The sequence below is a fragment of the Artemia franciscana genome, chromosome 8 (genome assembly GCF_032884065.1).
Source record: "Artemia franciscana chromosome 8, ASM3288406v1, whole genome shotgun sequence".
Classification (NCBI taxonomy): domain Eukaryota; kingdom Metazoa; phylum Arthropoda; class Branchiopoda; order Anostraca; family Artemiidae; genus Artemia; species Artemia franciscana.
This window is the reverse complement of record NC_088870.1, coordinates 11,307,251-11,321,876: the sequence shown is the minus strand read 5'-3', so window position 1 is coordinate 11,321,876 and position 14,626 is coordinate 11,307,251. Positions and strand designations below refer to the sequence as shown.

The 14,626-nt window shown below is 31.7% G+C and overlaps 1 protein-coding gene across 3 annotated transcripts in view; it reads right to left on the bottom strand.

Moving 5' to 3' along the window:
• Positions 1-2,835: 2,835 nt before the first annotated feature.
• Positions 2,836-14,626, bottom strand: part of LOC136029979 (uncharacterized) — a 152,900-nt gene continuing 141,109 nt past the window's right edge. For all 3 annotated transcript variants that reach the window (XM_065708552.1, XM_065708553.1, XM_065708551.1), the window contains 2 exons: positions 14,385-14,604; positions 2,836-3,852 (listed from right to left, as the gene is read on the bottom strand). In XM_065708552.1, coding sequence (XP_065564624.1) covers positions 3,790-3,852; positions 14,385-14,604 — 283 coding nt within the window. In that variant the 3' untranslated portion in view covers positions 2,836-3,789. The remainder of the gene's footprint in view (positions 3,853-14,384; positions 14,605-14,626) is intronic.

Genomic DNA, 14,626 nt, shown 5'->3' with positions numbered 1-14,626 from the left:
AGACGATTTTTTGATGTTTTGTAAATTATTTCAGTACCTCCCCCCCCCAGACCAAAATCATGGATATGCTCTTGCTTCATAAGTATACATATCAGGGTACCACGTAGATTCAAATTAATTTAAGGTGATATAAGCAAATTTCCTCACTATGTCCTCCCGATTTTCTACTTTCATCAGCAATTGCAAAAATGCTTAACTGTAAATTTACGTTTTATGGTAAATAAGAATAAAACCAATCTTTATTAAAGAAAAGTAAATCCTTTCAAGTTTCATACAAGGAATGAATTTTTTTCATGATTTAATATTAAAGTTGCATGAAAAGTTTATTTTGTGAAGAAGAAGAAACCTAATCTTTATTCAAGAATGATTGGCTTTTGGAAGTGATACAAGCCAAATTTACCTTTTGTCGTATGAATGAAAAAGTGATGGATATAAAATTGATTCGAAAGTAGGCAGAATTTATTTTTCCAGCTTTCCGTATTTATTACAAAATAGTTACGGCTATCAGTAATTACCCAAAAAAATTACTGAAATTTAAATTTTACGGCAAATTGGAATAAAGCCAATATTCACTAAAGAAAGATAAATTCTTCAAATTCTACACAAAGAACTTGTCCTTTCCCCCCTAAATTAGCGTTAATGTTGCATGAAAAGTTTGTCTACAGAAGAAGAAAATATAAAACCCATATTTATTCAAGAATGACTGACTTTTAAAATTGTTAGAGGTAAAATTTATTTTTCATCCTAAAATGACGGAGGGATTACCAATTCTCTATCACTTCGGAACGCGATTTGTTCCGCCACCCGTGACATACTCACACCACACATGGTGCGTATCATTTTGTGCGCACGATTTTTAAAGTCGGCAGTCCTCAAAATCGGTGAGGGCGAGGATAAGGAACTACAAGTAATTGACCCACATGACGGCGCTGAGCTTAAATTTTGATACCTAGTCAAGTCAATTACAAAAAAAAGTGCCAAATCAACAAGGACAATAACTTTTAGAAAAATAAAACTTAAGAATGATGAATTTACTATAATTACTTAGCAACATTTTTTAAAACGATAAATTATTGCAAGTGAAAAGAATTGAAAATAAAGCAACAGAGATCAGCGATCGAAAAATATAAAACAAATGCAGCCAAATCCGACACTAATATTTCACCATTTGTTTAAACAGGTCATAAAATAAAGAAACTCTTAAATTTTTAGACTACTACACTACACATTTTGACAACTGAGACGGAAATTTGATCAAGCAAAGAAAACGGAAACATGAATTAGTGATGATTTTGACTTTAATATACCTATCCTCAGGTGGTAACAAAGTTCCATTCTTTTCTCGTTTTCATTTTTGTGGTTGAGCATGGAGGACACTAAAAATATTGAAAAACATTTTAAATTTATTGATATATATATATATATATATATATATATATATATATATATATATATATATATATATATATATATATATATATATATATATATATATATATATATATGTAAGCTATTCAATTGGTTTCTAAAAGATTATTTAGCGTTCACTGGCAAAAACGATTTTTTCACATTTTAAATGAATAGCTAAATATTTTATTGCTTTATATGTAAAAAATATTAGATTTATCTTTACTTTTAAGCAGTACCTAAAAAGTGCTAAAAAAAAGAAAAGAAAATCTTTCACCGTAACTGCATCTACGGAAGAAGATGAAATTTCCTCTCTGACAGTTTTAACTAAGTTGTAAAGCTTAGGTTACAGCTGACACTGCATATATTAAACATTATTTTGCAAAAGTAAACTTATCGGACACTAACCCTTTATTTAGAAACAAGTTATTATTATTGTTATCTCTGTAAACAAAAAATATTAAATTTCCTAGGAAAAGGAAATTTTCTCCATCAACGTCAGTTTATCAATGAGTCATCTTGTGATCAAGACGCAATGCAATTGCCATTCTTTTAAAAAATTTGTCCAATATCGATTTTTTTTTTTTAGTTGTATATTGTTATATATAGAGATAATATTATCCATTATGAAAGTTAATTTTTCTAGGAGGACTTTTGTGGAAAAAGAATGACGGTATATTCAAACAAGAAAGGATTAATAACAGGGGACCAATATTGCCAAATTAACTTTTCAATAAAGTTACTGCAAGCACAATTATCGTACGGAATATTAAAAAAAGTGTTCTTTGTCAATTAAGCCTATTATTATTAATATTATTTTTATTATTATGACTAAGGCTATGAAGTATTTAACAGTTACTTTTGAAATATAGCCCAATATCCACCGATAACACGAGAATATCCTTATTGCATTTTATGTGTGTAGGTTCTGATTAGTAGACAATATTCGGAATATAATATAATGTGATATAATAAATGAAAGATATAATTGAATAAATAACATTAAGACATTTTCAATGAAAAATATCTCCCCCCAGGTATTTAAAAAAAAATCTAGAAGAAGGGACATACCACCCCCTCCCCTCTCCAACTGACATCATGAAAACTTCTTAATGGAACAATGGTGCCATATAGAACTGAGTTTCTTTTATCTTTTATTTTGGCGAGTTGTTTTTATAATTTTTTTATGTGCTATGAACTTTTTTTTGGCTTCCGTCTTGCTTTATTATTTTTCTTTTTGGCAGCTTGAGAGGTTTTCAATAGTTTCATTCACTCAGCATTACTATCAACTGTTGCTATTGACTTTGGCCAAGCGGCCGATTCTAAAATACGTTCTTTTACTAAAATATTCTAAGAGACAACCATGTCATATCCTCACTCTCGTGCTATCCAAGGCAGCCGAGTCTCTCCTGATATTCGAAAAATGTATAATTTTGCCAACATTTAATATCTCTTCACGAGAACTCTAGGAAGAACAACTCATAATTAGAGTTCTTACAAAAAAATCACACACCAGAAAAAACACAAGGACCTAAAATTAAATTATGTGTACGGGTCACAACCACCAACACATTTAGGTTTTTAGTCACCTATGCCACTAATAAGTGCCCCTAATGTAGAAGCATTCCAAGAGAAACATGATAATGTAGAAGGTCTGTTTATTTGGGCAACAAAACTTGCTAGTTAGAGAGAAAAGCTGGTAGAATCAATTACCCTTAAGATTTTAACAATGACCTTTTTTTTAATATGCAGTAAATCCAGAATCAACTCGGAACTTAAATTCAGAGGTCAATTTTAGACGTTAAATTCAGAAGTAATCAAGAAATTTCCAGAAATAAGAAGAGTCGAATTGTAGCTGCTTTTTAAGCTAAATCTAGTTAATTTTGAGAAGTGCAATAGGGGGAGTGGAAAAAGGAGAAAAACCGAGACACAATAAATATTTAACTTAAAACATCGTAACATACAAAAAGCAAAGGAAAAAACCAAATACATAACCTGTACAAGCATGAAAAAGGAAAAAAAAAAACGTAAAGGCAAAACAAAAGAAAAAAGATTTACAAAGGTTTGAAAATAATTCTTTGTACTTTTTATCACTTTTTAAAATATTTATACTACCAAGGCTCGAAAAACTTACAGAAAATCCACGACATAAAAGGAGAAAAGAGTGTAGAAAAAAAAGGAAAAAATCCAAATCCCGAAAAGTCCATTCCAAACTTTTTCTGTACACTTTGAAAATCTTGCCAATTTGAAAAAGATACCTAGATAATATTCACAAATGTTCAAATTTGAAAAATACTAAAGTCTCGTTTTGACCACTTAGGGTCGAAATATGCGCCATTAGCCAGGTAGTGCCACTTAAATCATTTTACCAATTAGACCAGTTTACCAGCAAAAAAGGGAGAGTTCGCCGTCGTGTTGCCAAGCCGTCATCGAATGAGCTTTAAGCTAAAAAGATAAAAATGATATTAACCTACGAATTCTATACTTTTTTTTCGTTAAAAAAAAGTATTTCGCTTGTATTTCCAGAAACAACGCAACGTTGAGACACAGAGTCAATCAAGGCCGTATCTGGGGAACGGCGTGAGTTAGGGGTTTGACTCACCCCTCACCCCCGAAATGTTTGTCTGAATCGTAAAAAAACGTAACAAAAATGAATATAAACAAATTTATGATGTTTTTAAAGTTTTTTTGTACCCACTCCCCCCAGGAAAAATATTTGTACCCCTCCTAAAAAAAATCCTGGATATTGCCCTGGAGTCAATTACTACCACAGAAAATTGAACTAAAAAAAGAAGAAAATGGCAGACAAAAGGACAAATCGTATGCCGGGTTTAGATTATTACTTAAAACGTATAATAGAGAAATGTCTAGTATTTTTCTACATTCATTATTATTTCTGAGTCTTTAGAACACTTTAATTAAGTTTGAGAGCACACAAACTTAAATTTTCTTGGCCTAAAGAGACATTTATTACAAAACAAACGTAACCCTCCTTAAAGCCTTAGTCTACACACAGGCACGTTTCCAGGATTTCTTTAGGGAGGGGGGAGGGGTACTAAAAGCTTGAAATAATGTATCAGAAATTTTTTTATATTCATTTGTGTTACGTTTTATGAGTTGGACAGACATTTCGAGGAGGGTGGCCAAACCCCCTAACCCCCCTCTGGATATGGTCTTGGGCCCAATAATAATAAATAAGTATTTTTTTTGCTAATTTGAACAAAAAGTGTCCAGAAATTCAAAAAAAAAACATCATATCCTGGATATCACTTTCTAATTTAGAGATCAGACTCGGATGTCAAAAAATAGTTTTATTAAACTTTAATCAAAAAGATTTTGTTTTCATATTTAACACTACAAGACATTCTTAACGATGAATTTTCTACTCAATCGATCGCTGCATTCCACTTCTCTTTCTAAATATTGGAGAGAGCGTGTTTATCGGGAAAAGTAAACTCAAACTTTCCACTAAGCTCAAAGCAATATCACGAAATAGGAAAATGGTCCAGCCAATCGATTGAACACCGTTAATTATCAAGAGGCTATATATCGAAGAAAGCTGATCGGAAAACTCCTTCAAGCACTCAAAAACTTCTCATTTTAAAACTAATAAGTTTCTTTATTGTATTACTTTCTTTGTAGAAAGCCTATCGATACGAAATGAGAACAGTTTGTAATTACAGAGGAATTCAGAACTAAAGAAAAAACAAATCAGAGCACATTTATTAACGATAGTAAACACAGGGGAGATTCGGGCATTGTTCAAAAGAGGATTCTAATAAGTACCGATGCCGGTCACATCAGAACAAAGTGGGAGGATGGCAAGGAGTGTAAATTATTCAAACAGAGCATTCTGGAAATCCACGACCCGGTGGCATCAATTAACAAAATTTAATCTTCCGTTTTTTTTTTAATCAAGATACAAAGAAACAACATATTTTTCTGAATCTATACTTAGCATTTTTCAAAAACAAATTTTCAAAGAAGTATTTTTTCAACTTTACCCAAACACAACCACTTAGGGCTAATTAAATAGAAAACAATAATACTAACTAAACAGAAAAGAAAATATCCAACAATAAAATAAAACAAAAATAATACAGAAATACGGGCAAATATTTCAAATAAGACAGTAGGAAACAACAACAAAAAAATATCTTTTTTGACAATAATAATAAAGTCCGAACATTTCGGTTTCACGTCCAGAAGCCGAAACCTTTATCGACGACAAAAAAACTAAACTAAAGAAAACGTATAAATTTTTTTTAGCAAAACAAACAAAAACACAAACAATAAACAGAGTCATCTTGCTAATATTCAATAATGCTCACTATGAGTTTTTTGACGTTTCTGTTTTTTTTTTTTGCTTTTTCCTTATTTCCATGTTTTGTTTAATTAAGATAGGTTTTTTTTTGTACCGTTGATAAAGGCTTCCTGACATGAAGGCGAAATATCCAGAATTTTATCATTATAAAGGAAAAAAAGGAGTTTTTTGTTATTTTCCACTACATTATTCGAAATATTATACCCATTTTTTTAATTTTCATTTCATTTCGTTTATTTCAGGATATTTATTTATCTGTTTAGTTAGTATTATTGTTTTCTATTTTACTGTCCCAAAGCGGTTGATGGGTCTGGGCAAAGTTGGAAATATATTTTGGAAAAATACTTCTTTGAAAATAAAAAAACTTGCTATTGAAAAATACGAAGTATAGATTAGAAGTTTTTATATCGAAAAAATGTGAAAAAATAATGTAATTTACGAAAAAAAGTTTTTTTTAACTTCCACTCTTATTTGAACTATTATAGCCGTTTTTCTGCTTTTTTTCATTTCGTGTTATTTGTTAATGGAAAGGCAGAAATTTATTTGATTTCTGGACATTCCTTAATTTCTCTGGAAGTAATTCAGGATTTCTGGAAATAATTCACACAAAACGAGTGATTCAGCCACAATATTCAAGGGAGCAGGCAGGGCATTAAGCCCGACCCGACTAATGGAGTGGATCGAATTAAGACGTTGAATTACCAAAATGACAAGTAGAATGATCAAGGACAAGAAATGCACAACCTCTGAGGGTCTTAGTAACATCAATGTGTACGTGTAAGAACTATAACGTCTAAGAACAATGTGTAAGAACTTTGAACGACGTAAAGGTTTATTAACAGAACATTTTCTTAAGGGTTAAGGTTCCTCGCTTTAGCATATACCTTGGAGGGGGGGGGACAAAAAGGACGAGAAGATTAACCTCTACATAGTAGGGGAACTAGAGAAAAAAGACTGAGTTAAACAATGAAACAGAATTTTCAGAATCAACACAGGCAAAATAATTTTGAGCTTCCTACGAATTCCACAGTTCCTCAAAATTTTTATTGTAATTAGACTAACGTAATGCATGTAGGAGGAATTTTCATCAAGAAGAACCCTTTAGAACTAGCCATACTTATCATTAGATTTAATGAGAGAACCGTCTTGAAATATTAATCTCGAGGGCAAGCCTGAGAAATTTACGATGTAACCCTCAACTTGGCAACATTTAGGGCCCGACATTTAGCGTCAGTCGCTTTGATGCAGATCTTAGGCGCGTTGTGACAGCAATGGTGAATGTGCTGGTGACAGCGAAAGCAGCTTGAGTGTTCATATCTATCAATGGGGATTGATGTGCACTTATGCAGATCACGAAAATCAATAGATCTCATCTACCAACTGATGTACATTTATAGGCACGAAAGATTCGAGGTGACTTAAATGACAACAAACTGCTGATTTTTGGTTGAGAACCGCAAAGTGAAATCATTAACATAAATTATGAGCATAATTAATACTAGAACTGAACCTTGCGTGACACCTAACTCAACTCCAGACGGCGGGCAGAAAGAAGGATTCAAACCATTCAATGTGGCTACCTTGGTGGGTATACAATCAGAGCCAGAAGACGCTGAACCTTTTACCCCATTAAGAAGCACAGATACTTCAACCAAAGACACTGGTGCTAGGACGATTAACTTCAGGCAAGTTGCATCAAAATCGTATTTAAAATTGGGTTTAGATGGAGAGGAGCTTACTGAAGAAGCTGTCGTTTTCCTAAGACTAGCAAAACAAGATGTAAATGCTTCTTGGACAATAAGCTCGCTCGTAACAACCGAGCCATCTACCACAGAATTTGTAATTTTTCAAATACCCTATCCGTATTTTGAAAATTCCAGGAAAAAATCAAAGGATTTAGCCTTTCAAATCAAAGAACTAAAACACTGCTATCAAGATTAAAATGCTGACAGTTAATATGTAAGCCAAAATATTATTTTTCCTTCTATAGCTTCTGACAAGCCCTGGGGTCATCCAAGAAATCAAGTAAAAAAAAAAAAAAAAAGACATGGAACCGCAAGGGTTACAGTCCTTGCATTGACAGTAGAAGTGTTAACAGACTCGTAAAAAAGAGTCCAACTGCAAAACAAATCCTGCATCCTTGTCACAAATATCCCACGAAGTGTCTGCCAAACAGAATTTGAGAAGGGTCGACACGTTTTAACCAAATTTGAGGCAGCCCATTAAAAGAGGAGAAAACCAAGGACCCCATGGTTTTTTTCGTTAGGAACTTAGATCAAACACTTATTACTACTCTAATTTGACTAATTAAAGCAATCATTCTTATTATTGCAATGGAGAAAATGCCAAGTTTCGTCAAAGGCTAGATGGCACTGATAGTTCTTTTTGTCGACAGTAAGACCACTTCCTACACTTAATTAAAGTCATAAAGCCTGGCAATCCACTCTTTGGTCTGGCAATCCATCGCTAGCCAATTACCTTAGCAGATCCATTGATGAGGCCCATCCTGAAGATGCTCAAAGTAATTTACAAAACTTCAAAACTACTCAAGCTCATTCTTAAAATAATAAAGAGACTTCAACTATACCCTCACATAGGTAGGGAGAGGGAAGAAAAACGAAATTCGAAGTTTCAAAAGTTAGCAAAGTTGTCACCACAGATTTCTAAAAATTGTCCAGAAGTCAGAAAAAAAGTCTGTATAGTTTTTAGTCTCAAATGGTTTCGGACTACTTTCAGGTTCTGATTTAGCGTGTACGCATGGTTCGAATTTTAACTTGTAGAATATACTCTCCTTGAGTTTTACTTAAACTAACACGGACAAAACAAGAGTGATTAAACTTTTAATTTATCGAAACCGAAATCATGAGCTATTAAAAAAAAGAAAAGAAAAAACTGATTTTGACGGGAGTCCGTATCCGCATGCATGCCAGATATTAGAAACTGTACCACAAGTCCTAAAGTTGAGACAGAAGGATTGTGAAATGGTCTTTGATTGGATGAATGTGATCGCATGAATAAACATAGTTAAAAATTTTGAGAACTTAAACCCTCCGTAATTATTATTTAAACTAATGGAAAAAAAAATAATAATTCACACTTGGATTTATGCAAACAAAAATCCTGAAGTAAAAAAAAGAAACTCATTTAGATGGTCAGGGAGTATAGTCTGCTAGGAAACAATCGTTAGCTTATAGAATATGAGTGAAACATATTTATAACTAGGGTGGGGAAACATACATATTTGGGACTCCAAAACTAAAAGAATAAGTTCAAAACAAAAGAATTTGGCTTTCAGGACATGTACAATAAATGTATCCAGTTTTGGGCTACGATATACCAGTTGCAACACTGTTTATAAAAGCTATAAAGAAATTAAAAAAACGACTATTTAATTTCAATTTTTAATATTACTAATGAATGGCATTAAGGAAAAAGATTTCCACGATTTTTCTACGCAGTTGAGAAACTTTCATAATTGCGTACACCATTCAAAAAGTACTTAAAACACATATTTTTCCAGGCATTTTTTTTTTTTTAATTGAATAGAAGCCAAATCGAAAATTCGTGTAATAAGTTTTATTGCGACATAAAATAAAAAGTTGATGGAGCAAACCAATACAAACAAGCATGTGAAATAAGAAGATAAAAGTATTCAGATAAGAATATCGAAGTGAAACTTAAAAAGAATAGTAACCAACACAAACATCATACGGGCTGCTATTCCCATTGACCCCAAAAGTATTTAGAAGCCATGATAGCTTGGAACCCTTGATAAAATATTCAGTTGCTGATCCCCACGAAGTTTCAAAAACATTCTGAAAACAGAAGAACGATCACAAGGCAGAATAAAACTAGTGCTCTTCTTCAAGTTCAACATGAGATGGACGATGAGGATGGAAACTAAAATATATTTTCTATTAAGAGATCCAGTCCGAAAACACCGGTTCATGTGGACGGTAGAATTTTATGGAGCTGAAGTCCCCGTGAAAATGGTTCCTTAATAAAACTGGAAGTCGATGCCGAGATCCAGCAAATGAGGACGGTAGCCGTTTAGATTCTGGCAGAATTCGAATTTCACGTCTGCAGCAGGGTTCCCTTGCGCAATGAAAAATGTCTTCGAAGAAAGATTTTTAGAAAACTTTCAGGATCCCCCCCTCCGCCCCTCGAAATCCAAAAATTTACCGGAAATCATAAGCGTCCGTTGCCAGGAGGTGGGCGATCACGCATGGTCAATTGATTTTTGAACGTAAAGCATAATGACTTCTCTTAGTTATCCCTCTTAATTGACCCCCCCCCCGAAAAAAGACAAACTTCACCCCGAAAAAAAATTCAACTATTTTCGAGAATACATCAAGCTTTTGTTTTATGCTTGAGGCTCAGTAGCCATTTTCACTAAACGGATATGAAACCAGGTGTTTAGGCCAAGGAGGAACTGCTTGCTTTTTAGCAATATCCCTCCTACTGTGAATATTACACTTGTGGCTACCCAACATTTCTCAATGATAATTGGTTTTAGTGACAGGTGAAATAGCACAAGCCAACCCATTATACTGACGATTAGAGTATTATCATAATTATGCTAATCATTTGCATTAAAAGAACTGGTTTCAAAGATGGATAATAAAATTGTGGTAATATACCCATTAACGAAGATAAGATAATGTATTTTTTCGATTTGGCTGTTTTTCCTTGATATTGAGCAGCCATTTAATGGTATACAACAACTTTTTAAGATTTTGTTATCCAGCGGATCAAAATCAAAGCCAGGCACGTACTCTTTTTTTTTTTGGGGGGGGGGGCAATAATGAAAATTAACTTTTTTTTCGGTGGGGGGGGGGAAGGCAGCTCATAACACATTTTTAAATGATAACTTGAATAAGAAGTGTCCAGAATTAAAGACAATTTACGGTCTGGAGGAATGGGGGGATGTGGGTCCCGAGGCCTCCCTGGGTACATCTCTAATCAGAGACCTAGATATTGGACCAAAAAATTGGTTTTGCCATCTTAATGCCATAAATCTTGTCGGAACACGACAATCACCTTCTAATAAGAGAGCCAGGGAGGACAACGGCAACGGCAGATAAATATTTAATAAAAAAAAAGGTGTTATGCTTATTGTTTGATGTATTTACTACTCCATTTTTTCATAGCTTTAGGATCTTACTCAGGTTTAACGGTATGTATTTTTGAGGCTTTGTTAAGCTTGAGTTCTGTAGCTAAAACTCAAAGGCAAAGAACACGAAAAAAAGGAAGAAAAAGATTAAAAACGGCGGTGAAATACAAAAGAAACAACAAAAAACATGGAAACATAACAAGATTCTTTGGCTGGAACTACTTAAATCAGGACTTCTAGCCAGGGTTATGGAGACTCATGACTGGGACCAGAGACATATTTAATTGTTGGCTATTATGACGCCATTGGCTATTTTGTCGGCTAATTACGACGCCATAATTCCCTTTTCTATATTTTTAAGAATAAAAAAATATAATCTCAATGCTCACATTGAACATTTTTGGGGGCTTACTCAGCTTCAAGGGTACATATTTTTGAAATAATCAGATCAAATTGGAATCTGAATAGAAGGAGATCTATGACATTTTTAAGCAGGGCTACCACTGTCACTGATAAATTTAAAAAAACCCAGGACTCCCTTATAAAAAATCAAAAGGTTAAAGAAATAAGTCCCCAATATTAAATAATAATGATACATCTTCTTTATACACTTTTTGAGAGAAAATTTAAATATGTACGAGAAGAACTGCATTATGGAGCAAATACAAAAAAAGAAGGGAAACAGAGAAAACAAAACAAAAGAAAAAACAAAAAAAAACAGAGACAACTAAACAACTAAAAAAGAACACGCGTACACATAGAAAATAACGTAACGTTCACCAGGACGTTCTTTTTAATACATAATGAAGCTTTTTTTATGCTTGGATTATCTAGCTCAAATTCTACGGCAGGCAGTGGCGTTGTTTTTTTTTTTTGGGGGGGGGGAGTTGTCCCCCAACAATTTTAAGAAAAAATCATTACATAAACTATGCCCCTTTACTCTTCGGATGGAGGGCTCTCTTGCCTCCCAAGTAAAAATATTATTGAATTTTGAATTTGTAAATAAATGAAAAAAAATTAAATAAAATTGTTGAATATTGATTTTTATCTTTGTTAAACTTGTACAATTTTTCTTATCGTGAAACTGATTTTGGTCATAGAACTTATAATAGAGATTGATTTATAAGAGAGGAGACTCTCTTGCCTCCCAAATAAAATGCTGTAGCTACGGCCCTGGTGGCAGGGAATACTGGAAACAGAATGTAAAAGCGTGTATGACACTTTTAATAAGGGCTGCCCTGCCACTAAAAATAAAGAATAATCAAAGATTCAATTTCAAAAAACCCCAAAGTTTAAGAAAGTCCCTAACTATATATATATATATATATATATATATATATATATATATATATATATATATATATATATATATATATATATATATATATATATATATATAATATATAATATATATATATATATATATATATATATATATATATATATATATATATATATATATATATATATATATATATATATATATATATATATATATATATATATATAATATATATATATATATATATATATATATATTATATATATATATATATATATTATATATATATATATATATATATATATATATATATATATATATATATATATATATATATATATATATATATATATATATATATATAATATATATATAATATATATATATATATATATATATATATATATATATATATATATATATATAGATATATATATATATATAATATATATATATATATATATATATATATATATATATATTATATATATATATATATATATATATATATATATATATATATATATATAATATATATATATATATATATATATATATATATATATATATATATATATATATATATATATATATATATATATATATATATATATATATATATATATATATATATATATATATATATACATATACATATACATATAAGATCCAAAGTTCAAGACTGAAATTCCAATTTTTAAATGAATATATCAGAAGCGGTAGTCTTGCTGCGTGGGCGTAATTGGAGCCCCAATTTTGAGGAAGAGACTGGAGACATCTACTTTCCTAGTTTTATTTCCACGCTCGCCTCCTTACTTTAAAAAAAAAATTACATTTACATTTATGAATGCTTTTATTAAAAAACACCGAATTTTTGTATTCTCATTAAAACAAAATCTTTACCCCGCACTTGCGTTCCGTAAATTGGCACGCATTGGTATAGAAGGAATTAAACTATTAATACCATTAACAGTAATACCATTACAATTAAGTTACGCACCAGATATAGGAGAATTCCAAAATAAAATTGATTACCTCTTGCATCAACTGTCAAAATTCAGATTTTAATTAAAAGCCCAAAGTGGAGCAAAACGAATATAAATATAAAAAGTAAAGGTACCAAACATAAAAGTAAAAAAAAGAAGATTATTATATCTTCTGTTCTCTTTCTGGCAAAAATAAGCAAAGCTCAGGCCAGAGTAGATAAAATGAATAAATAATATATAATGATACAGCATATATAATATATATATATATATATATATATATATATATATATATATATATATATATATATATATATATATATATAATATAATAATATATAATAATGAGAGGAATAAATAATATATAAAGTATTTATATAAGTCTTAACAATTGATTCAGAACTTAGCTTGGTAACGGTAGAGGCTGTTGTTTATTTGTTGCGTTTTCCTCTCCCGGAGACGAAATTGAGTGCCTTATTTTTCAGGTTTCTCATATTCTTTGTCCCAGAGGCTATTAAAAGAGTTTTTAAAAGAAAAAAGTAAATTCAGGATTAGCTACATTAAAAATAAAAGGTATTTCAGACGAAATTGCCAGGTTTTTTCAGACATCAGAACTGTTGTTTTTTTTTTCTGCAGAAATTCTTCAAGGAATTTCTTCGACAGAAATCCTCATCTGTGTACCCACATCATCTTAGTTAATTCAATCAGTGCTACCAGATGGGGCACTTTCGCATCATTTGGGCACTTTTTAAGATGCTTGTCATTGAATTATTCAAATTGGTGCATTTTCTGTCAAAAAATGGCACATGCGATACATTGCCACTTTTATGGTTATGCTATTTTATACGATACGTCTCGAAGCAATGGATATGGTTGTTTAATGATTGAATTTAGCATATTGTGTGTATCTATTGCACTATTTGCTATTAAATAAATCGGAACAAACAAGAAACAAATTAAATAAATAAAAAGCAGGCGAGAATGAAATACATTTGCGACTCTGGCAGGCTCAATAAGAGAGTGGAAAGACTTTAAGCATAAACTAACTTAGATAAAGAGGGGGGAGGGCCAAAGTAAAGTACAGTTAAGAAGACCAAAAAAGTTCAAGAGACGACATAAAAAACGAAGACCCTTTGAAAATAAAGGAAAAAATAGAATAAGGTAAAATATGGCTATGATAGAAGCAATGAAATAGGTCAAAGATGGAAGAAACCAAAAAGCATAAAGGCTATATATCGAGCTAAAGCAGAGGTCGGAAAAACAACCACCTACCTCTTGCATTTTCTCAAAATCCAAGTAAGGTCTTTGAAGAAACTGAGGTCTAAGACCTTTTCTCTGCTTTTTCTGAGCGCCCCCAATGCTAACCACGTCTTTGGGGGTTAAACCCACACCATGGTCGCTTGTACCGTTTTGAACGGCTTCTGCATGAAAGAGCTTGTTGGGTGGCGATTGAGATCGGAATGGCCTATGTGCATCCTCAGGTGGAGAAGTTCTAGAAAGGATTGTTCTTTATA